General features: G+C 44.7%; 1 protein-coding gene across 4 annotated transcripts in view; it reads left to right on the forward strand.

Moving 5' to 3' along the window:
• The window catches only part of NTRK3 (neurotrophic receptor tyrosine kinase 3), a 361677-nt gene that overhangs the window by 312979 nt on the left and 23419 nt on the right, over positions 1-25279 (forward strand). The window contains exon 16 of one of the 4 annotated variants that reach the window (XM_070618150.1): positions 18412-18486. The exons of the other annotated variants lie outside the window; for them this stretch is intronic. Within the exon in view, the coding sequence (XP_070474251.1) occupies positions 18412-18486 (75 nt within the window). The remainder of the gene's footprint in view (positions 1-18411; positions 18487-25279) is intronic. 4 annotated transcript variants of the gene reach the window in all.

Consider the following 25279-nt stretch of genomic DNA (forward strand, 5'->3'; position numbering starts at 1 on the left):
ACAGTTCCTTTTTCATGAGTTCTCAGCCAGGATTAAGCTGAGGCCAGCTAGCTCGAAAATGGATGTCTTTGGTCTCAAGGAAGTATGAAATCAAAAGGATAGCTATTGCGGTAAAAACACAGGGCACCACTGGAAAACTGCATATTCCACTGATGGTGAGTTGATCGTATACTCTCCATTTTCAAAGAGCAGCTTGTAGCATATCTTAATGTTCAGTTGCTCACAATCTCCTAGTGTATACACAGCTCCCCCTCCTTCATTTTCCATAAAACAAAAGGTGGAAATAGATTTGCCTGAGGTCACATCCATAATGAACCTTGAAGTCTTGTTATCCATATTGGAAGACATCAGGGTGACAAAGGAGCCCTGTATGTGGGCCTAATCCTATCTGTGTTGACGTCCTAGCATCATTAGCAGCCATGGGACCTCAATGCACTTTCTCTAATCTCTATTTCATTGTCCCAATTTTAAAATGAGGACAAACATAGTCTCGCAACATAGTTATTTTGATGTTAGACAAGTTCATTTGTTTAAAGAAAAAGCCTGGAGTATGCTACCTACTGGATAAACTTTTGTTTATATTATCTTCCTTAGTTCCTTTCCCACCAAGGCGGAAGAACTCCAGGGATAATCTTATTTTCAGATATTAGAGAGAGGTCAGAGAGAGGGACCTCCTGATCCCTGGAAAATGAACTGGGATCGTGTGGCTGCCCCCAAAGAGGAGGGTCTTTTAGCTGACCACCTCTGGAAAATTTCCTCCCCAAATTTTCCACTTAGGTAGAGATATGGGGCTTCCGTCCTCACTTGTTCTTCTGGTCAGCGTGTATCTGGTCCCGCTTTGAATCTTAGAGCTGAGTCCACGTTCAGGTGACTTATGAAAGACAGTTTTGTTTGGTCCACCGGCTGAGGCTCTGGGGGAAGGCAGCGATTTATTAGATAGCAAGAACATGAAGGATTCTGTCTGCAAGCTGACTCCCAGCACAGGTTAGCGCCCCTCTACTACTGGAGGCTACTGAAGTCTCCTGGGCCTAGGAGTTTGCTGGTTTCTGGTGTCTAATATAGCTGAATGCAGATAATTCAGGTCTCGTGTGTGTGTGTGTGTGTGTGTGTGTGTGTGTGTGTGTGTGTGTGTGTGTCTGTGCTCACCCATCTAGCGCAGATTCCAGAGCATATATCTGAGGGCAGAGGCAGAGGAAGAGAGAAACTCCTCCTTCTTTCTTTCTTTGTCATTTTTAATTTCTTAAAGAGGCACCATCTGGCTCATGCATGAGTGGAATGCGAACGATTTACAGAGGTGAACTGCCTAATTTCCTGTTACATATTTAGAGAGAGAAAGCAAACATTGCTGTACCACAGTGCGAGAGCGATCTGTTCTCTCCTCCTAAGACTCTGCCCAGTGACGGAGAGCTTTTCCTCTTTGGGTCACCAACTCGATCCTTCTGAGATTGCCTCTAAACAGGCTTTGACAAGGGCAGGCGTCTGGTGCCATTCTATCTTTTGCAGAACATCAGACAATACTCAGGGATTAGAGGTCAAATCTGGAATTTAAAAAAGTTTCAAGCATCCTGAAGACGAGAACAGAATAGAAATATTTTCAGATGTCTTGATTTGGAGGGGAGGCGATAGGCTGAGGTCCAGGAGGGATGGGATTGGAGGGGCTCGCTGCTCTGATCCTACTGATCCAAAGGGCCAGGCGTGTGCCTTGCTGTTCACCCTCCGGTCCTTTGTGCCCAGCACGGTGCCTAGGACTTGGTAGACACTCAGTAAAAATGTGCATGAATGAATGAAGTCAGAATGGGAATTTGGAATTAGTCAGGATGTGGTTTAGGCCAGACCATGAGGAGCCTGGACAGGCAAATGGATGCCCAGCTAGGTGAGGTGAGTCTCTGGAGATGACGTGGGGATCCGTTGTCTAAGCAGGCAGAAGCAGTATCTGGGGACTGGATCTAGAGGAGGGAGCGAGTGCTGGTCTGAGTCAGGGATGACTTGCTTAAAGTCAGAGGGGAGTCTTGGGAGGAGGTGGAGCCAAGTGTCCAGGAGATGAGGAGGAAAGTACGGCAAAGCCCAGGCAGACACATATATGGGGGACATGAGGCAGGTCTGAGAGCTGATAGCAAGGCCCTGGGTTCTAAGGTGGAGATTCTGGGTCAGGATTCTTGGAAACCCCTGGAAAAGATGACAAGAGTAACTGTTAGGATGTGAGAATAATTTAAAACAAGCTGATCTGGCTGGTGGAATATTTGATTTTATGGATGTCATGGTGCCCCATGGCAGTAATAAAAAGTGTAGGCTCTTGGACCCATACCGCCTGGGTTTGAATCTCAGCTTCTGTAGTTCCTGCCTATATAACCTTGGGCAAGTGGTTTAAACCTTCTGTCTCCCCAGACTGTAAAATGGCACTAATAGCCCTGATCGCAAGCATTTCCTGTAAGAATTAAGAATTAATAAATATAAAGCTCTTTGCATAATAAACACTCAATAAATATTAATTACTGTTACTGTTATTGGAACTAAAGCACAAATATCTTCCCCAATTCCAAAATGGGCATTCTAAACAAGGCTTACCTAAGTGTATTAGTGAAGGCAGGCAAAAGGCTCTAACAAGCGGATGCAGAATATATAATGATTCCAACACAAAGAGAAGCCTGTTTCTAGGTCACGTAACAGTGTGAGCAGGTGAACTTGTTGGAGGAATAGCCCTCCTCCACGTGGTCATTCAGGCTGATGGAGCTCTATCCTCCTCTGTTGTGTGATGTCTTGGTCCCCTAGGTGCCCGTCCCCATTCAAGCCAGTTGGAGGGGGAAACAGGCATGAAGGAATGCACAAGGTTAATGGGCCTGACCTGGAAGCAGGGCCTGTCACTTCTTCTCATGGCAAGAACCCAGCCACAAGGCCTCACTCTTTGCAAGGGAGGATGAGAAATGGAGGTAGCTGTGTCCCCAAGTAGGAGAGAAGAATGTGGATTGTAATGAGCAGCTGGCAACCTCTGCCACAGTATGGGTGAAGAAAGACTCCTTTCTCTTCCAACATGCCATTCCAACAGTGTTTTATCCCATGTCTGATGATTTCGCAGGAAAATTAGGACAAGGCGTCCTTGCTTTCTATTGCTACTCCCATCCCAAACATGGAGATCCTGAGAGGCGCGGTTTCATCTTCTCATTGCAAATTCTGGGTGTCACATGACATTTGTAATCAATGAGGGAGCTTGGCCTCACCTGCCATCTTGGTGCTTTGGTTCATCTCCCTGGAAAGCAGCAAAGGCATACTCATAAGAAAACACATCCTGTGGAATAGGCGGGGAAAAGGGGTATGTTCAAAATCAAAGGGAGTCTAAGTTAATAGGTAAGAAAATACATCCAGAAGCAAAACAGGGAAGAAATATAACTGGAGCAGCTTCTGTTCCAAACACATGATGGTTAAGGGGGGATTCACAACATATTCCACATTCTAGCTGAAGCCACCCAGTGCTGTTGAGAGCAGGGTTAGGTCCTTGACTAAAAGCCCGGGCTCTCAGCCTGTAGAGGGTCCCAGCGAGGGCTTCAGGAGCCCCAGGAACTCTAAGACTTCCTGAAATTGTATGAACAATGTTGCATGTGGGGTGTTTTGGTTTTTGAGGGTTCATAGCTTTCAAGAGAATCCCAAAGATGTTTAGGGCCTGTTGGCATACTGGAAATGAGTTTCCTACCATGTCAGTCCTTAGAGAATAAGACAGAGCTCCAAAGACTGAGGCCGGGGAGGGAAGCCCTCTGATTAGTTAAATCAGGACCTGAGGTTAGAGCAGGGCTGAGGCTTAATCAGATGGCCTCTGAGGCCATGACCAGCAAGAATGTTGACTGATTACTGAGTCGCCTGCGCTGAGAGCCCGGGGACCACCAAAGTCTTGTCGATTAATCAATTAGTCCTTGGCCTCAAGTGGAGAGAGGCCCTTTGGTGGAAGCCAAATGGCTGACAGTGTGTTGAGGAGAGCCAGTGGTCTATGAAATAACTTGTTATTTACTTTTGCCTTTAAAAGCTAGTGAAGGCAATTTAAGCCAATTGACTTTCAGGACCACAAGGTGCCAAGGTGCCAGCCATGCCCCTTGCTCTTTGTTGGGGTTTCTGGGAGACCCCCTCAGTAACTGGCACCCCCCCTCCCTGCCCAGATTCTGAGCTCTGAGCCCGGCAGGTGGAGATTATAATGTGCACTTGAATACTAATAGAACCCTTGTGGATGGTGGCCTCACTGTGTGACCACAATGAGTTGTCTCTCATACTGAATTCCCAGGTTTTCTAGCATGGCATCCTGGGAATACTGCAGGCTTTGCCATGCGTGGGAGGAAATTTTGCTGTTCATTTCTGCTCCCTTTAGGCAGGCAGATGCCCATCAGAATGCGGCAGGAATGTGACTGCACGCTCATCCTGCACCAATCAGAAAAGTTGTTTCTTCAAAGGAGCTTTGGGCTGGAGAGCTGCCCTCCTGGAAACCGGAAACAGCACAAAGAGGGCGGGTCCCTCACAATTCCTTTCATCCCCACCTGGGCAAGTGGTTGCCTGCCCTCAGAATCTTAGTTCCTTTCTCCGGAGGGCAAGAGTAGGGAGACCTGGCCTCTTACTTAACTGCCTGGGAGAGGATAAGCAGCTGGACAGACTGGTCCGTGAGGGATGCTGACCTTGTTTGGAGAGGACTTAACCAGACTTGTCCCTGTGGTTTCAGACATGAGGTTCCTGAGTAGACCCAGGCACCAGGGAAGAAGTTATTCTAACTATCAGAAGATTAGGGTCCCATGCAGGCTGTCCAGTGGCCAGAGCCCAGTGGCTGGACCTGATTGTTCTCTTGCTGTTTTTAGAATATTCCAAGAATAGGTTACCCATGTTCCTGTTATCTGGAGGAGAACGAGGCAGGAAGGTTTGTATTCCATTCCTGAGAAATGTGATTTTCCCGTTTCCTATTTTTCATGAATACATTTTTATTTTGGAGTAATTTTAGATTTACAGAAAAGTTGCAAAGACAGTAGAGAGTTCTCATATACCCATCACCCAGTTTTCCCTACTGCTGACCATAGTACATTTGTCAACACTATAAAATTAATATTGGTGCAAATTGTAAACTAAACTACAGACTTTGTTTGGATTTAATCAGTTTTTCTGCTACTGTCCTTCTTTCTGTCCCAGGATCTACCCCAGGATACCATGTTGCACTTAGCTAAGTTGTTACTTAGGGGCAGTGGTTGAAACAGGGGTGAGGGCATCCACTGCCCTGTCTTACAATCTCCTCTTTGGTTTTCTATGCCCCAGCTCAACCCTTGATTACCTTTCAAGAGGCTCCAGGGCTCCACAGTTCCCTGTGTTCTGGAAGCAGGGTAGGTGGGCTATAATAAACTGCTGAGGAATCCTATTTTGTGAGGAACTTATAACTCCAGAGTCTTACGGAATCTTTTAGAACTATGCAGCCACTGGCCGGCATCTTTAGACGGTAAGACAGAGCTGGAATTCACTTTCTCTGATAAAGCTTAGATTAGGAGGCTAGAGGAAGGCATGGGATCTCCTTAGATTCCCAGTCCCTAGACTGTGAGTTTGTTCTTTTCTTCAGCTTTGGGAGAGGGTGCCCGGTGCTGACCGGAAGACATGGCCACAGGGTAGACATCTGGGCATGCTCAGAACTTTAGTTGCCTGAACGTCTGCTGTAGGGCTTGGTGCCATAGGACACGCATCTTGAGGGAATTTTGGAAAACAGCTCCAATGCTATGACCTGTTAAGCTGCACAAAGCTGCAGAGGGAATGAACATGGAGGAAGGTATGGGGGATAGATTTATGCTGATTATAGGTATTACAACCTTGTTTCCTTGATTAAAATCAAAGAATTCACACGCTAATTATTTACGAAATACCAGACATTTTGGAATCCAAGTCTGTTGAAGGACAAGTCTGCTATTTTGAACACCTTGGTCTCAACGCCAGCTCTGTGTCCATGGTGACAATTAGAGACTTCACTTTTATCTGTAAAATCTGGAGTTTGGTTCTAGTTCTATAGTCTCTTTTAGGTTTTACCCTCTATGGGGCTAAGTTTTGTGTGTAATGATAAGTGAATTGGAGGCTTGATTTCTTTAAGAGGGAGACAGGGCCAGAGGTACAAGAATAAAGCCGAAGTTGTCTCAGCATTCTCTATTACTTTGCCCCAGACCACAGCTGGTCAATATCCCAACCCCTTTTCTCCCCTCCTGATAAAATAAGGGAACAACCTCCAGTTTTGAAATAGGCTCTTCCCACAGTACTTGGATCTAGTTTAGTGACTGAAGATTGCTTTCTGCTCTTGCCTCTTCTTCTCCTTTGAGCTATTTAGGGTAATCAGCCCAGTGGGCAGAAGAATTACTTGGTGGCTTTCTTGATGTTTTTTTCAATGACGGGAATTACATGGATTCCTCCATCCATCTCCGTGCTTCTAGACCTCCAACCTTCTTAGGCCATAGCATACTTTATTCCAACGCAGTGGTAGTGCCACTGCGGACATCTACCTGCAACTCAGGCATTCCACAAGGTGCAGAAGTGAATATAGGGTGAGACCTGGTGTTTTGAGCGATGGAAGACTCCAACAATCTGATGTGAAGGTGACTTGGAGAGGACATGATGATCAGGAGGTTGACGTGCAAACATTCGGACTCTAACAATGAGGTGAACAAGTTATTTGGGACATTTCCTTTCAATAGGCTTAGGAATGCTAGACCTGGGGAGTACTTCCCATCTTTGCTCATGGGCTCTTGGCAACCTGTGAGTAATCTGGTGACCAGAATGCAGGACTCAAAGCAGGAGGCCTATGATTAGTCCTTGCAGTAACTACTGACATGGGATAAATTCCTTTCTTGCCATGGACTTGAGTTTATCATAAATAAAGTGAGCACTTCCTGTCTTTCTTCTTTGTTATCTTAAGGCTTCTCATCTCTTTACAGATGACGGCCACACCAATTGCATTGTTTTCTGTCCCTTTATGGAAACTTGGTTGAGAGTTTGAGGGATATTCTGCAGTTTCATCCTTAAATCCATTGATGGCTTCACTGCTCCTTTTCCCGGACGGGGCTTAAAGGACTGAGTTCGGGTTCAGTTACTCACTCCCTTTGGTGATAATTGACTTTAGATCAGTGTTCTTGACTCTCAACCATAAGATTGGATTAGATACAGAGTTTTCCAAGGCAACTATTTTAAAGCAGTAAAACGTTTTCTTCAAATGGAACCTTATAAAATAGATGGATAGATATAGGTAGATAAATACAAAGCCACTCTAGTTCAAATGGAGGAAGGAGGAGTCATGGCATTCTGTCACCCCTTACCTGTCCCCAGTCATGCAACTCTTGCCATACTTTTCTGGAGGGGCTTCCTTGCCCTGCAGAGCTGAGCACTGGGACCCCTTCAGCAGGCTCCCCAGTTAAGATCCAGGGCAGCTGTTCCAGCCACACATAATAGTGATAGCGATGACAAGAATGGTAGCAGCAGGGGATCAGTGAATGGATAGCTCTGCTTTTGAGTCCCTCTGATTCTCCTGCCTCTCTGTGGCTTACCAGTGGATCACATAAGCCCTCACCCCCAAACCAGCTGAAGGAGAAACACTCATTTCACACATGCTGATTGTGGGGTTTTGCGCTTTCATACCAGCCTCTTAGTGCTTTGCCTGGAGGAGCAGAGGGTCTTCTGAGAAATAAATGGTCAGGGACTATTAGCCTCCATTTTATAGATAAGCCTTAGAGAAGGTTGGTGCTGTGTTCAAGCCTTGAGATTCCTTGACAGCAAAGTCAGTGTTCGATCATTTATACAACCTTAGCATGAGTGATCCAGTTTGTACATTTGCTCAGCCATGTCCATGCTGGTTTATTTCCCCTTGTGCCAAGTCTTGTAGCCATTGACAAGGTCTATGTGTTGGCAGCAGCATTCCATTTAATTCCTGACTATGCACAAGGATGAACAGAACGCAATCTGTATTCCCAAGGAAATTAACATTTCATAGGGAATATAAAACAGGATGAAAATTTGTAGCTCCACTATAAGCCAGAGGGAGGCAAATCATGCAAAAAGGTTACAAATTTCAAAATCTCATCTAATTAGAGGGGTGACTTGTGTTTTGAGGGTTTGGTTGGCAGTCAGTGGGTTGAATTTTGGGGGGACATTCCTGTTAGAGGGGTTAGCATGAACAGAGGCATGGAGGGAGCTTGGAGGCAGGCAAACTGGGAGAGTGATCCAGAACACTGTGTCACTCAACTGGCCCAAACTGAGGATACGTGGAAGAGGCATGGAAGGAAATGTTGGTAAAAGAAGGATAGGACCACTGTGGCAGCCCTTGAAAAGCCAACTGTTCTGACTTGTGTAGCTGATAAACAGGCATGGAAGGTTAGTCATGTTTTAGTGGAGGCTGTGTATGAGGACAAGTCATCAGGCAGTGGCATGTAGGCTAGACTGCAGGAAATAGAGGCCAGTAAGGCAGGCCATGACAATGGTCCAGGGAAGAGGCGATGAGGCCCCATGCTGTGGTGGTAGCAGTAGGGTATAGAAGAGAAGGCGTCCGAATCAGTGGGGCCTGGAAAGGTGAACTGGAGGCCAGGGCCTGGACACTCAAAGCCTCTTGTAGTTTTGGATCATAACCTTGAAGAATAACAGTGAAATTGAGGGTCAGGACGGATTCCTTACAAATGCAGCTTTTAGGCTACCTAGTCTATTCTGCATCTCTAGAGTGTTAGAAACACACGAACAAATGCCAAATCATTCAGTTTTAAAGAAACATGAAGCTGGAAGGAGTCTTAAATGTCATCTGTATCACCTCTGTGGCCCCAGGCAGAATAGCATCGAAATCATCCCAGACAGATGGTTCGCTCCTGTCTTCCAGTGCATCTCCCGGGATTCCACAGCCTCCCGCCTTATTCCTTCCAGCTGTGGCAAAGGGAAGCTATTCTCAGTGAGAGAGTTTATCCTTTCCTTTCTAATTTGTAGCACCCTTTAGAAGAGGGAAGTTCTCAGTTATGTCTAGCCAGAATCCTACCTACTGCAAGGTAAGTCTATTTCACCCTATATCCTTAGTGGATCTAAAAAAAGGTTTATATTATAAAACAGATGTTAGAACACTCAAAAAAATGCTAAGAAGAAGCTCAGTGTGCCAAATATGGCCTTGTGCTTTTCACAGGTAATTGGTTGTATTTTATTCATTGGATGCATCTTGACTGGCGGGTTCTCAATAGAAGAAAAGTATATCTGTCCCTCGTCATTCCCCAAATCATATTCTCTTCCTGAGAGAAGTTTCAGGGGTCCCCTAAACTGGGTCTAATCTCCCTGTAATTTTGAAATCCAGTTGTTTGCTTCTGTCAGCGATGGTGGTGCAGTCATGGGATGGACGCTATTGCTATCATAGCCTTATCTCCATGGAGATAGATACTGGGAAAAAAGGCAGGGAGATACCCCACCAGAAAATTCCAAGAACCTGAGGCACATTTATGCTGGAGAGGAGCAGGCAGTGGCCTGAGGCCACTGAATCAGGGTGTGGATTCACTCCGTTCCTCTCTGCTCCTGTGGAGGGCGGGATGGCAGCGCCTTCATCACCTGACAGTGGCGTGTATTATAACAGGCCCTGTTTGGCTTCCTCAATTGTAAAGTCTTTTTTTTATTTTCTGAGGCAAACTGAATATATAACATATACAGATACATAAATTTCCATACAAATATCTTCTTTACCAGCTGTAATTAAGATATTTGCATGTAAAGAGAACAGTGTGCTCCTTGCCTTCCTCCTGGTGGGGAATTGTATTTCTCTCCTAATCCTCAAAGCCCAAGACTTTGTGATCTGTCTGTGTCAAATAGGAGGAGGCGGAGGCAGAGAACTGGGGCAATATAACATCTGAAATTCAGAATTTTAAGCACAGTTCTTACTCCTGGATGTCTTTGTTGTTGTTGTTGTTTTGTTTTTTCAGGCTTTGCTAATCCCACAGAACAAAGCTGAGGTGGGGACGGGGAGAGTCCAAGCGAAAGTGAGCAGGACGCCCACTCATTCTAAGCTATTCCTGTGAATCCTGAGCTTCTGCTTATGAGCTATGTGGCCCTAGGAAATTTCCTTAAATTCTCTAAGCCTTAGATCCTCATCTGAGAAAAAATGAGAACAATTTCTTCTTTTGTGCAGATTAAATAAGATAATGTATGCAAATTGCTGGTACCTATTAAGGACTCAATAGATGGTAATTATTATTCTATGTAAGTGAATAAGGTAGAAATTATATGTAAGAAATTTTAAATAATTATAAATTACAAGCTAAGGTGTTTCCTATGATGGTCTGTGGTGCTGGAGACTAAAATTGAAGGGAGAAGAGCCTACTTAAGGGACCTCGGGGAAATAAAAAACAAAACCACTCACTCTTCTGGGACTGGTTTAGATCAGGAGGAAGGAGAAGGCACTGCTACTTGGTCCAAAGAAGAGCTCGCCCATTGTGGAACTGGTAACTCGAACCACTTACCTTTGATAATTGTACACCGTGAATTCTACAGTAGACAAAGATCTTGGGAATTGGAGCCCATTCTCTCAGGCCTCCTAAGTGTGTGCCACCCCTTGTTATCCCAGAGGAATATTTCACAGTCATGTGCCTAGAGCACATGAGGATAGAGAGAAGGCTGGTTTAAGTCCAGTCCTCTCTGCTTTCTCTCTCTTATCATAGGCAACGTGATGGTCACTGCTCGTTACTGTGCATAACATGAGACAGTGGATATGCAGGAGCTTTGTGAACTGTTGGCTTGTGTGCTGTTGGTTTTATCACCACCACTACCACCACTATTACCATTATTACCACCGGTATAGCCTGCTTAGTAAATGATCATGCAAGCTCTGGAAAAAAATGAGTTGATTGGCAGGGCTGGTCAGTGTGCCATCTCTTCTACTCTTCCAATCACCGTGACAACCTTGGCTACGTCTCCTCCACTGAGTCATGCTCTCCAGTCTCTACAGCCAGGATGGACCTTTGATTTGTGGCCCAGCCCCAGTTTGTTCTTTTTTTGTTTCGTTTTGTTTTTTGAGGAAGATTAGCCCTGAGCTAACATCTGCCAATCCTCTTCTTTTTGCTGAGGAAGACTGGCCCTGAGCTAACATCCGTGCCCATCTTCCTCTACTTTATATGTGGGATGCCTAACACAGCATGGTGTGCCAAGTGGTGCTGTGTCTGCACCCAGGATTCGAACCAGCGAACCCCAGGCCACCAAAGTGGAATGTGCGCACTTAACTGCTACGTCACTGGGCCGGCCCCCCAGTTTGTTCTTGAAGTTGATCATTTCCTTACCCAATGGATCAATCCCCAACATCCTCATCTTTTATTATTTATTTGTTCATTCATTCATTCATGTCCTTGAGTCATCTGGGTACATGCATGTCTTGGAGCTCTCTGCGGCATAAATTCCCTTGAAGGCAAAGGAACCCACTCTCTTTTCATCACAGTGACTTTTCACATAAAAAGTGCTCAATAAAAGTGCTTAATTAAAAAATCTATAGTCCTATGTGAGATGTCTATAACGGGTAAGGAATAACGCCCCTCTGGCATAAGCAGTTTTAAATGGATCCTCATAGGTCCCCACTTGCCAGACACCGATGGTGAGTAGGTGGGGACTCTGCTAGGTACATCTGGAAGAGGCAATGGTGTCACCTAAGGGAAAGCCAGCTGGATCTGATTCCCCACCAAAGGGCCCAACATCTGCTTATCTATAAAGAGGCCTGAGAGAACATCTCACAATAATTAAATCACCCATGAGACTGCAGTTAGCGCCAGAAGGACAATTTGTTAATGCACACAGGGGACCAGATTATTCAAAGGCTACCTGATCAAAGCGTTCACTCCCCGTAAGCCAGCCTGTGTAGAAAGCCTGATCATAGTGAGAAGATTCCTTAAAGGGGAAGAAATCAGAGCAGGGCAGTCAGACGAAGCAAATGGTCAAAAGCATCCTGCTAAGAAAGACAGTGAACGGGAATTCCTTGGCCTCCCAGGAGGTTGAGAAATACTGCAGGTCTTTTGCTTACATCCTCCTCTCTCCCTTGGCCAAAGCCAGGAGAGAGATGAACATTGCCACCAGCTAGTTCCATGACTATCCCTTTTTCAGGCCTCTATGACCAGCCAGTGCCCCTTCTGAAAGACGTATTCTTTCTTTGTCTGCTTCTATCAAGGTACCATGGAGCCATGATGGCCTGGAAGCCACTCAAGTTTTTTCAGACAACCTTGGATATATATCCATGTTTTCATCCATTTTATACTGATCTTAAAGAGACTAATTGCATTTTCTTCATTTCCAAATACTTGGGAGGAATTGCTTTATTATTAGAGTCCCTAATGCTTTCCATGTCACTGCATTGCTTTTATACCTAAAAAATTATTCTTTCGGTTGCTTGTAAATCTAATTGCCTTGATACCAAGTATTATATGCCCCAGGGATGGCAAGTAGATCTTAGGTACCAGTTCTGATTGACTGGTAGTAGTTGCCAGAGTGGAGTGATGAGAAGAACTTCGTGGCTTCATCTAGAGTCCAGTGAAAAAGCTTGTGGCGATCAACTGGTGATGTCTGCCATGCATATAGGAAAGGGGATTGATGGCATCTGTGTCATATTGTTTCCAGCCCTGGTATATCACATCCCAATCAATTCTCTCAATTCAGGGATTCTACTGGACCCTTTTACTCATGCTCTAACCTTAGCTTCTCACAAGTGGAGGGATTCTCATAGTGCAGAGGTGTGAGTGTATTGAATGCACATGTGTTGGATTGTGTACAAAGGTAGGTGTTTGCCAGGTGGGCCTGCGTTACTGGTGCTAACTAAGGTTTATTTGCCCAAGATCACATAGATGGGATTAGTATCCCAGTGTCCTAAATTATCTTCTACTGGCCTTTCCCTCACACTTCACTTAAGCATTTTTTTTAACCTTATGTATAGCAAAAATGCCCTTGTTCTTGGTAGATTTGCTTCCCTGTTCCACTCTGCCAAGGGTTTTTGTAGTCTAGGTACAGCTCTCCCTTCCAACTCTGCACCACCTGCAGCTTTTATCAGTGTACCAGCAATGACTTCAAGCGTATTTTTTATTTTCTGGAAAGTTGAATAGTTCAGACTTGGGTTTGCTGCTAGAGTCCTGCTCCCAAGCAGATGTTGATCCAATTATCAGCATTCTTTGAGTATAGTCATTCTATGGTTATGTCTCCATCCAACTGGACTCTTCTCCTGGACACATTAACCTCTTTTGTTCATAAGTATTCTGTGAGCACCTTGATAAATGCCTGGTTGAAATCGGGTAAGCAAGCTGTACTGGCAAACTTGTGAAAACCAGAAATGAACTTGGGGATTGTCTTGTCAAACCCCTTATTTGACAAATGAGGACACTGAACCCCAGCAAGAGCACAGGTGTTTCTCAAGTTCATGCACCTAGTTAGCGGTAGAGTTAAGATAAGAACAGTGGTCTCGCATCTCACAGGTCCAGTGCTTCTCTCTGACCATCATCAAAGTACTCTGAGGTCAACCGGGCCAGTATTATTATTCCCACTTACAGGCAAGTAAACTGCGGCTCAGAGAGATTGGTTGGTATTCCTCAGATTGCATAAAAAATGAGGACAGAGTTCTGTTCAGTGTTCTGGTTGACAAGCAAGGGTTTTAAGGAATATGAGGTCATTTGTGAATAGAATTTGTATCCAGTTTTATTGAGATATAATTGACATATAACATTGTATAAGTTTAAAAGTACAACATGTTGAGGGGCTGGCCCCGTGGCCGAGTGGTTAAGTTCGCGTGCTCTGCTGCAGGCGGCCCAGTGTTTCATTGGTTTGAATCCTGGGTGCGGACATGGCACTGCTCGTCAAACCATGCTGAGGCAGCGTCCCACATGCCACAACTAGAAGGACCCACAACGAAGAATATACAACCATGTATGGGGGGGCTTTGGGGAGAAAAAGGAAATAAAATCTTTTTTAAAAAAAAAGTACAACATGTTGATTTGATACATGTATATATTGCAAAATGATTACCACCATAGTGTTAGCTGACACCACCATCTTACAATTTCTTGTTTGTGGTGAGAACGTTTAAGATCTACTCTCTTAGCAACTTTCAAGTATATGATACAAAATTGTGAGCTGTAATCATCAGGCTGTACATTAGATCCCCAGACTTGTTCATCTCATAACTGGAAGGTTTTACCTTTTGACCAATATCTCCCCATTTCTCTCACCCCCCAGCCCCTGGTAACCACCACTCTACTCTCTGTTTCTATGAGTTTGGCTTTTTTAGATTCCACATATAAGTGAGATCATACAGTATTTGTCTTTCTCTGTCTATTTCACTCAGCATAATGCCCTCAAGTTTCATCCAAGTTGTCACAAATGGTAGGCTTTTCTTTTTTCTCATGACTGAATAATATTTCGTTGTATATCTGTCCACATCTTTTTCATCCATTCATCTGTTGACAGAAACTCAGATTGTTTTCATGTCTTGACTATTGTGAAAAATTATGCAGTTAACATGGGGGTGCAGAAATCTCTTTGAGATCCTGTTTTCATTTCATCGGATATATACTTAGAGGTGGGATTGCTGGATCATATGTTAGTTCTGTTCTTAATTTTTTTGAGGAAGCTCCATACTGTTTTCCATAGTGGCTATACCAATTTACATCCCCACCAACAATGTACAATGGATCCCTTTTTTCCACATCCTCACTAACACTTGTTCTCTCTTGTCTTTTTAATGATAGCCAGTGAATAAAATTTTTAATTGGTGCACCAGTATAGTACAATCTCCTCATACTTTAGAGTTGGAAGTGTGAAGCTACAATCAGCGAGTTCCATGATTTTTTTCTGGTAGGGTTTTGTGCCAAGGATGTTCCAGGAAAAGGAGGCAAACAGTTGAGATGACTCAGGCTTGGGCACCATAGCAAGCAAGGAGACCCTAATTCAGGGAGCTTGGGGTCTCCAGGGGGTAGTAAAGCAAGCAACAGCAGGGTGATTTGAGGTGAGCATAGTCCCAAAAATGCACCACAGATTCAGTGAAACTGAAGTGTAACGAAGGGAGCCCAGGAGCAGAGGAGGGGGTGATCGGAGACAGGGAATGCCTCCCTAGTACCCCTAAATGTGTCGAGGAAGAGATTTTTTTTTGCATGTTTATTGTGAAGAGGTATTCTCAAGAACATCTGTCAGCTTATTTGTTCACAGTAGTTTGGGATTTCTGAAAGGGCCATATTCATGCTTTATTTCACCAGTCACATATGCCTTGTGCCTAACACCACATCTGGTATATGGTAGGCATTCCCAAAATGTCCAGTAAGCGAAATAAACAAGGAGACAGGTATACCTCTTGGTGAATGACTGATCTGGGATGATGCTCTGGGGCACTGAAGTTTGGGACAATCAGAAATCACAAAACCATGTTTCATCACACTCAGAGATGCTCTGGGGGTTTGTCCTCCATCATTTTGGTTTAGAAAATGGAATGGACCACCCTCTAAGATAGTGGGTTCTCTGTTGCCAATGATTTTCCAGAAAATCCAGATAACCACATTGTAGAGATGTTATAGAGGCATGTTGTTTGGACATGAAATCGCAGTAGATGACCTCAAAGTTTTGCTTTTTTCGAGTTCTCAGATCCTAAGAGTCAACTCTATAACAAAATGCTTAGATAGGTGCAAAGTGACATAGTAATTTAAGGAACCATATTATGCATGTTCAAGGAACTGCGTCAAGTATATATTTCTGTGCTGCTATGAAATATTAGGCCAAATTCACCCTCCCCTATTTACAAATTCACACATCTGTTTGCTTTCTCACTTCCCTCACCCCTCACCATCTGTCACCTGTCTATCTCTGGCCCACCTCTCCTTGTGACTATGTTTCCCTCACTCTGATACCTTGAAATCTTTTTGCCTCTTTTCCACTCTAAAATCTATGATCTCTTCCACATTAAAGAAAAATCTTCATTTGACCTTTCTGCGCCTTCCAAGTTCCCTTTGTCCCCTTGACTACTGAAATGGGTCGTGTTCATCTTCTGTCTTAAATTTGGGGCTTCTGATCTTACTGCTTTATCGACTCTGCATTTTTGGGGTCACTAATTATCTCCTCGCGGTCAAATTCAAATGCCTTTTCTCTACAAAGTCTAATCCTTTTGTGAACTAGCTATTGAATGACATTATTAATAACTGCCCCATTCTTTTTCCCACCCCTCCACTCCCCCACTGCTTAACATTCTTGTTCGATGCCTTAAGAATTAATGCCTCCCTCCACAATTTGTCCCCCTTTTTAGCCGTTCTTTACCTCTCTCTCCTCTCATTTAAAGTTCTGGTGCTGCTATTTTAGACATCAACATTGGAAACCTCACACGCTTACATGGCTATAACCCCTTTTCACTTTCATGCAGAAGCTGTTTGAATTTACATTTTTAGCCTCTACTTCTCTCTTTGATTGCTTAGTCTGTAAGTGTCCCCTGGAGAGTGTACTGGCGATTAAAACTTGGCTTGTTGGAGATGAAACTCACCATGGCCTCCTCCTGCTTCTCAAACAGGCAGTCTGTTGGCATCAGTGAACAGTCTCCTGGGTGGTCCCCCAAAGGGGAGTCATTTATGAACCCGTCTCTTCATCGCCTATTCCTAATGCCTCACCAGATCCTGCTAGGTCTCTCTTTAGAGTGCCTCAGTGTCACTTGTTCTCTGCAGGTTGGCAGGAACTACCCTAGTCCACACCATGATCAGACTAATCCTTGGATCAGTGTATGTACCTTCAGTCTCAGGGGCATCCTACTGGGCATCCATCTTCCCCAAACTTGCCCTTCTTCCACACGCTTGTTTAAGAGCCTCGAGTGAATCCTTATTTCTCAAAAATTTAAATTTCTCACCCTGGCCTACAGGGCCCTGGAGCACTCTGCCAGTCTCCTTCCTGACCCCTCCCACGAGAAGCCCCCTCACTCCCACCCCAGCCAGTCTGCCCCCCCATTGTATGGTGGCTCACGCTCATTTCCACCATTGCATGAGGCCTTCTGTATACATTTGCTTGGTCTGCCATAATGAAGTGCCACAGACCGGGAGGCTTAAACAACAGAAAGTCATTTTCTCACAGTTCTGGAGGCTGGAAGTCGGAGATCACGGTCTTGGCAGGGTTGGTTTCTTCTGAGGCCCCTCATCTTGCCTTGTAGATGGCTGTCTTCTCCCTGTCTCTTCTTATCTGCTTCCCTCTGTACATACCTGCATCCAAATTTCCTGTTCTTTTAAGGACATCAGTCCTATTGGATTAGGACCCACCCATGTGACCTTATTTTACCTTAATTACCTCTTTAAAGACCCTATGTCTATGTATAGTCACATTCTGAGGTACGAGAAGTTAGGACTGCAACATAATGAAGTCTTGGGGGACACAAGTCAGCCTATAACAGCTTCTCTTCTCAACTTCCCATCTGTTCTTTCTTTCTTCTCCTTCTTTGTTCTTTCCCTCTGTCTGTTCCTTACTGCCATCCAAACCCAGAGACCTCATTTCCTTGTCGTCGCTGGATGACCTCCTCGGCATCACATTATTGCTCACACACATAGACGTTCTGCTTCACTGGTGTGCTTCTTCTGCAGGTCATTCCTGTGCTTCTCTGTCTGGTTTGACGGAGAGCAGGGGCTGCATCTCTTGTCTTCTGTACACAGCTCTTGACATGGTGGGTGCTTGGGAAATGCCATTGCTAAGTTACTGCAAGTCCCTTCTCTAAGGCAACCTAACACACCCCCTCCTCTAGCTTCTCAAGGGGGCTTTGAAGGAAAACGGGTTTTTCCTGAGTGGTAACGGGGAACAGACACACTGAATCTGTTGACACCTTGGAGGAGGAAGGCTAAGTTTCCACACCGATTACGTCTGACTGTCTAACTTCTTTGCAAGTTGGAAAGGCAGGAAGGAGATCTGTGAGGGAAGCCTGTAAAGTAGTGGTGAATGCAGTGATTTTTCTGCTGAAGATAGTAAGGACAAATATCCCCTCAGAAGCTTTGGAGAAGGTGGTATTTCTTTGATCTCTGTGGTTGAAAATTCTAGAAAAAATGCACTTCCTTTTGAGTGGTAGTTTGCTGGGATGCTCATCCTGTTGGGAGTAGAACTTAGCCCTTGGAGGGAAGCCAGTTGGATCTTGGTGGCTCACAAAGGAAGACAGCTGGGTGCTGGGTACTAGGAGGGTTGTCATGGTGTGTCTGCTGAGCCATGAGTAGCATCTCTGGGTGGACTCCTGAGTGAGGACCTTGGAGATGGGTCAGCATGGTCAGCCTGCCTTCCTAGTGGTGAAGGAGAGGTGTTTGGAGGCTGTGGCCAGGAGAGACATGCCATTCTGTTAAAGATACACCAACTTCCCTTCACCTCCCTTCTTTCATCCTTCCATGCTTCCTTCCTCTGCCTTCATCCCTTTCTTCTCTCTTCCCCTACCCTGCTGTCTCCCTCATTCACTGTCAGGAAGGGCCATGCCAGAAGGGCCCGGTCAGCGTGTCGTGGCAGCGGCAGAGGCTAGCAGCTCCGGCGGCTTCCACAGTGAGTCTGGATTTCGTCTCTGGGGCCAGAGGGCTGGGCAGGGCAGTCCACACACATTGACAGCTTGCAGGCTTTGGAGAGGAACTTCCATGGGCTGGGGCTGCTTCTTGCCTCTTTTCGCCTGCCTCCCACCATGGGGGCATCCTTTAATTTCCATGGAAATTTCCTGCCAAAGCCACTGATGTGCTTGGGATGTCTCATGGGGAGGAAGCATGGTGACGGGTGGAAGGGCCATGATCTGCTAAGATTAGGTGCACACCTGGGAGAGCCGCCGGAGTTCAAATGGCTGCCAGGCATTCTTTCCAGGCCTGCGTGCGTGGTGGAGGCTGGAGGCTCTGCATGGACGATGGTTTGGCTGCTTTCTTGCATTTTAGGAAGTGTGGCCTTGAGTTTTGAATACGCATTGGGTGCCTACACTCCGTAAGAGATCCTTTAAGGAACTAAGAGTGCCACACAGGCTAAAGGGTCTGAAGAACCAGAAATCTCCCTGTTGACCTCAGATGAAGCTTGGTCTAAGAAATTTGATTTTCAGTACAATTATTACAGAGCTCCATGACTGAGTCAGATACCTAAGAATTTGGGGAAGGGTTTCCCTCCTCATTTTAATTTCTCTGGGAATTTGTGGCCTAGAAATGGACACACAGTAGAGTTGGTCAAAGTTGCACCTGTCTTGCCTTGATCGTCAGACTGAATTGGATGACTTCCTGCCATTCTTTTTCCCTAGGGGCTATTCCTTCTGTTTTGGGAATGGTCCACTTGGGAAAATAAAACTACAAAATTTGCCTACCCTGCCTTAAAAATGCCTCTCCAGATAAAAAGATACAGGTCCTGTTTGCCATCTCAAGATGCTTTCCCGCAGGTCAGATGCTGTTTCCAAGCATTGACTGGGTGTGTTGTAGCTCATTGTGAAGTGATTCTAATACATGACATTATCCTGATGCTACAGTCTCATGGGCATGTGCACAGGGGTGCTTTTACGATTTCATTCATTTCTCTCCTGATTTGGTTAGGGAGGTAAATTAAGCATAGCCTCTCAGGTTCTCTCAGGATCCCATTTTTGTGGTTATCTCCTCTTGGCACTGTTACTAATAATGGCCTTCAAGTTTAGGACTTTTCAATGCTCACAGCTGTGTATAGCTGGTTTATCAGGATGAACATGCATGCTAGCCTTGTGAGAATTTTGAAAGCAGGACCATTATATGAGATTAATCAGTCTCTTCTTATGCTTATAAAACATTGTATGCATTTCAGTTATATTAGAGTAAAACTCTTGATTTCAGGAGTTGATGGGTTCAGTTAAAGTATCAAATTGGTCATATTAGTTAATTCAATTCAACAAATATTTATCATTAATCAACTGTGTATGTTTGATTGTCTAAACTTGGACACCTCTGAGAATTTAAAGAGAAGCTATTAATGATTAAGTAGATAGCACAGGTATAAACTGAGATCTTCCCCTGTAAATTGGGACCTACAGTTACTCTATCCATGTATCAGGAACTATTCTAGGTGCTAGGATACAACTGTGAATAAGACAGAGAAAAATCTCTGCCCTTAATAAGGGAGATAGAAAGTAAACATAAAGTCAACATACAGTATGTTTGAGAATAATAGATCCTTAGAAGAAAAATAGAGAAAAAGAAGGATTTGGTGGTACTGGTGGTGGTGGTGACGTGTGAGTGTGTACAGGTTTAGACAGGAGGTCAAAGCGATTGAGTCAGTTAAAGAATATGATGTATTTTAGTTTATTTAATTTTGCCAAGGAGGGCTTCATGGCTTGGCTAATATCTTTCTGAAACAAGTCAGATCTGGAAATTCTGAATCCAAAGCAAGAAATACAAACTTTGGAATGACAAAAATCGAGGAGGGAGAATCAGGTGGCCATGGTGTTGGAAACATACCTTGTCTGCTTGATAGTTAGGTTTCATCTCCCACTGACATCACTGAGAGGGCATCAGAAAGTGAAGCCTGTGGATTCATCCACTTGGGGAGCATCTTTGCAGAAAGCCCCTCACTCTTTGATTTGCTTTGGCCATTCAGGATATCTTAAGGCCCTTTCTCCTTCTATCTGGCATATTTGGTGGTGGTAGGGGATGACAACTTACATTTGAAGAGCCCCTACACTTTGCTAGGGGCTTTGAGCAAGTTAATTTATTTAAGCTATCCTGTTCCCGTGAAGAAATTATGATCCCACGTTAGGGATGAGAGCATTGATGTTTAAACATGGAACTAGAAAATAGTGGAGCCAGAATTTAAACCCTAGTCGAACCAAGTCTGAAATCCTGCCTGTATCCTTTAGTCTCACCATACATCCGTAGATACGAGTCGCGGGAAGTGGGAGAAAGAAAAGACATGTAGGACTCACTGGGTTACCCCAAGGTCCTGTGAATGAGCTGGTTTGCATGGCTGGATCAGGAGCAGTAGATGTGTTGGGGTGGTTGTCAATGTCTTTGCTGACTGTGCATGAAGGTACAGCAACTTCTGCTGCTTCCCCATGTGTCATTTCCATTGGGAATGGGGATAGGCATGGAAAGTTTGCGGAGCATGAGAGCAAGGCTTCCTGTTGTGGCATCCATCCTAGGCAGAAGTGGAGCTTGATTTCAGTGTATCAGTGTTCCTGGGTTTCATGCAAGTTGGATGGAGGGGTGGTGCATGAGTCTGCATAGAGATATTAGGGGTGGGGGGAATGCACGCAGAGGTCTGAGACTCGACACAGGTTTTTCAACAGGCGTTTGAGTGAAGTGTTGACTTTGAAAAGACTCTTTGGTTTCCTGTCGGCTTTTATGAATGGATTCCACAGACTGACCTCACCTAGTCTTGGGACTGCTAAGAGCAAGAAGCAGGAGGTCTCGGGACCACATCTTATTATGCTTATACTTAACATCAATATCACTTGTGACTTTGTATTTATTTGTAATCTATGTTCATATACTTCCCAGAAAAAAATTTAGGTAGTGGCAGGCAAACCACCATTTACATGAACCAGAGAGAGCTGCTATAGCAAAGTGAAGAATTGTTTGGGGATGTCAATAGCCTCTCCAGTTTTCCTTTTATGCTAAAGGGGCATCTTTCCACCTGCAATGCTGTTATTCCTTTGGATTTCTAGAACATATTTATTTAGAGATTTCAATGTACATGAAGACAATGTCTCTTTTAGTTTCACAGTATATGTCATATGGATAGAGAGAAGTTATTACTCTGTCATTTACCAAAGCTTTTCTTCACCATCATAATGTCAGTGTCACTTAGGAATATACTCCAGGCACTCAAATGCCCCTCACTGTGTCTTCTATCTGTTGGATTCTGGCTGCCCCATCAAGTCCTGGTTCTTTACTGCTTATGTCCTGTTGTCTGGTTTCCCTCCATCACTTTGATACCCAAGGGCTAAGGAGCAAAGCATCATTCATCTTCCCCCAGGATACGCTTCTCTGACTTAATCCCGCTGAGCCCTCCCTGGTGAAAACAAACAAGCAAGAAAACTAACTTTTCTTCTAAAATAGTAACCCATCTCAACATTAGTTGGCTTTTCCATTCTATATCCATGTACTCTGTGGAGTCCCCCTTGGGAATAAGGATAAAGATTAGAAGCGATTGGTTCTATTTCAAGCTGACAAGGCTTTTCCTTCTTTCACTGCTTACATAAGGCCCACCCTGCCGCTCACACATACAAGGCGTGTCTTACTTTTAAGAAGAGTTTAATTGCAGCTGGAAGGACAGTACCCAGGCTTTTGACACAAGTCTGTGAGGGCATGTGATCACAAGTGTGCCCCAGTCCAAGAACCTGCTTAGAGACCTGATCACAGGCACACCCTTCACACCAGCATGCTGGGAGCCCAGGGGTGTATCTCCCCAACCAGATGAACCCAGTTTTTCTAAGGTACCTGAGAACACTTGCATGTCTCTTTGCGTGCCCAAGGCACACAGGGGAGCTTAAGATGAGTTTTTCACCCCTATCTCTGTGTTAGTGTTTTTCAGCCATTCCTGAGGTTGTGGGTGGATCAAGTTGCAGTGAAGTTGTCCACGAGCTGAAGAGTATTCTAAAACACACTAAGACTTTGCATTGCTCTCCCAAGTCTCGCAATTCAAGATGGTTAAGACTGGCCTTTTGGGGAGAACCTAATGCAATCTCCTGTGGGAGATGCCTCTTAATTATGTGGTAGGTCATGTCCTTGTAAGTTCAGGGAAATCGGTTGTGTGTTCCCAAGGCCATTCCTTTGAATTCTCACCTGGAGATTAATCCAGAGATAGGAACTCTGCCCATTAAAAAGTAATTAATCTTTAGACTCCTCGTTCCCTTAGCATTTTGTTCTCTGATGATCTGAAAATAGATGTCCCAGATCAGAGCAAGTCCCCAGAACAGCAGGATGAGAGTGGCCTGGAATGGCGTGGGGCTCAAGTCTTCATGTGAAGCGGCTGTGGGAGCAAAAGGGAAGATGACGGAGAGGGGAAGGGAGTTGTTCTGGTGTGCCATCCAGGACTGCTCATTAGGAAAGTTACCCTACTCTTTGTGATAGGATTCTATATTGTTTGTTCTGGATTTTTTCTTCAAAGTTGGTCAAGTCCATTTGTTGCCACAACTCTTTTGGGACAAATGACTCATGAGAAATCCATATGTCTGGAAGAATTGTGACAGGACCTCCTGTCTGGGGATGATATGAGTTCCGCTGTCTCTTTTGCCTCTGTCTGCGGGGCTGGTCCCTACCTCTCCAGAGCATTAGCTAGTTCCTCTGATTTTTGCTGCCTCCTCCCATCCTGGTACTTGTGGCTAACCTTAATGGAAGGTAGATGTCTAATGGGACCTCCATACAATGCACTGGGTTGAAGAAGCCTGATATCTGGGTGAATGCAGCCCTGTAAGGAAAGTTTTCAGTTCAGGTGTCTGTCTCAGAGTCGCAGGTTTGCAAACTGGGTCCCTGCAACGATTTATGGCTGGTGGAGCCCTGGCATGTAAGTGCCGCCATGCAGGATGGGAAAGGAGGAAAGGACACTCAGTGGGTGAGAGAAGGCATATTGCAGTTCCGCCTTAACTGGGCAAATTGTTTTCCATCTGGGCCTCTGGGATCTCTCTAGCTCTTTCTTCTTAGGCTCATTTCTAGAAATAGACATTTTAATCCTAGAAATAGAGACTGACTTGAGAGTTGACTTTTTCAGTATTATATCAAGATTCTTTCAGCTACAAGTGACAGAAAACCTAACCTATCTTAAGCAAAAAGGCAATATATTGTCTCAATAATCACAAAATCCAGATTTAGACTTATTTCTGGTGTGGCTTAATTCTAAGACCCAAATAAGTCACCAGGCTTGACATATGTCGCTTTCTCTCTCCCTCCTTCCTTCTCATCTCCACTCAATGTTCCTGCCATCCTTCTGTCTCTCTCTGTCTTCCTCTTCTTCTGCCTGAGACAGTGATCTTAGAGAAAGAGACATTAATGGGAAATAGATTTCCAAACAATCGTGGCTAATGAATTTTAAAAATTATGATAATAAATGCTGCAGCAGTTGAACAGATTATCTGTGACCTACATGATCAGTAGCAAAGACTTGGCTTCATCAGAGAGGCCTTGCCATGGGGAGCCCAGCTGACTGGGCATTAAATAATCAGTGTCATTTCTGCAGGAGTCAGGCCAGGCATTATGCAGAGAAAAGCTGCAAAGGAAAGACTGGGGAAGCAAAGCCCACGACTGACTGCTTTCTCCAGGCTGCCTATGAGGAGGAATGTGCAATGTTTTCTGGTGTCCCTTTTATGAGCGCTCTCTGGGCTGATGATGGCTCAGGCCTTACTTCCTTGCATCTGCAGATTTAGATATTTCTGAATGAAAATCCTTCTTTGGCTTTTATAGATGTTTTTATAGAAATCGAACTCTAAGATTTCTATCACATTTTCCAAAATCTGCCATCCAACCCATCAATTTATATGCCTTAAAACATTTTTATCGGTGTCTTCCTTCAACTTGGAAATGCATAAGATCTCCCACTTGGTGGTTCAAAAGAACATCGGTTTTGGAATCAGAGTAATTTAGGCGTGAGGCTTGGACCTTTCACTCTTCAGCCTCTTGAACTCACATAAGTTACTTACCCTCTTGCTCCTTCCACCCTCCTCCCTTCCTCCACCTGTGCAATGCTTTTGCTAATAATAATCTCCAGAGCCAAGGCATTTTGGGAGGATGGAACGAACCAGTGCATTTTAACTCATTTAGCACAGATCCTGGCACAGTATAAACCCTCAATAAATCATTGTTCTGTATCACTGTTCATTGGGACAAGCCTTCCAGCTCTGATCCCTGCCTTGGAGTACTGAGAGCATCTCTTTCTACCTCTGTTATGGTGGCAACCAGAGGTCTAAATAAATTAAGATGAGGGATCTACCTTTGGGGATGACCCACCCCAGACTTAGCCTAGCTCCACCTCTTGGGGATCCACTAGGTGACCCTGAGAAAGATACTTCATCCCAGTTTCATTAGCCTGGAAATAAGAAGTCCACTTGCTTTACTCTTCCTTCTCTGCTTTTTGGAAACATGAATGTGTATAACAGAGTAGGAAGGCCTTGGAGAAAACCATCCAACCGTGATTCCTGGCTTAGCATTTAAGTCTTTCTCCTGGGTTCAGCCTCCGAACAGTCTTCCCCCGTCTTTTGACCTTGAAGGAGAAGCCAAGGGGTAGGGCTTGTTTATTAAGAGAGAAGGAGCAGCCCACAGCTGCAGGCCTCCCTTATAGCCTGGGGTGCCAGATGCTGTGTGGAAGGACAGCTCCTCCATCCCTTTCATCTGAGACCACCCTTGGCTCACACCCTTCC

The sequence above is a fragment of the Equus przewalskii genome, chromosome 1 (assembly GCF_037783145.1).
Source record: "Equus przewalskii isolate Varuska chromosome 1, EquPr2, whole genome shotgun sequence".
NCBI classification, from domain to species: domain Eukaryota; kingdom Metazoa; phylum Chordata; class Mammalia; order Perissodactyla; family Equidae; genus Equus; species Equus przewalskii.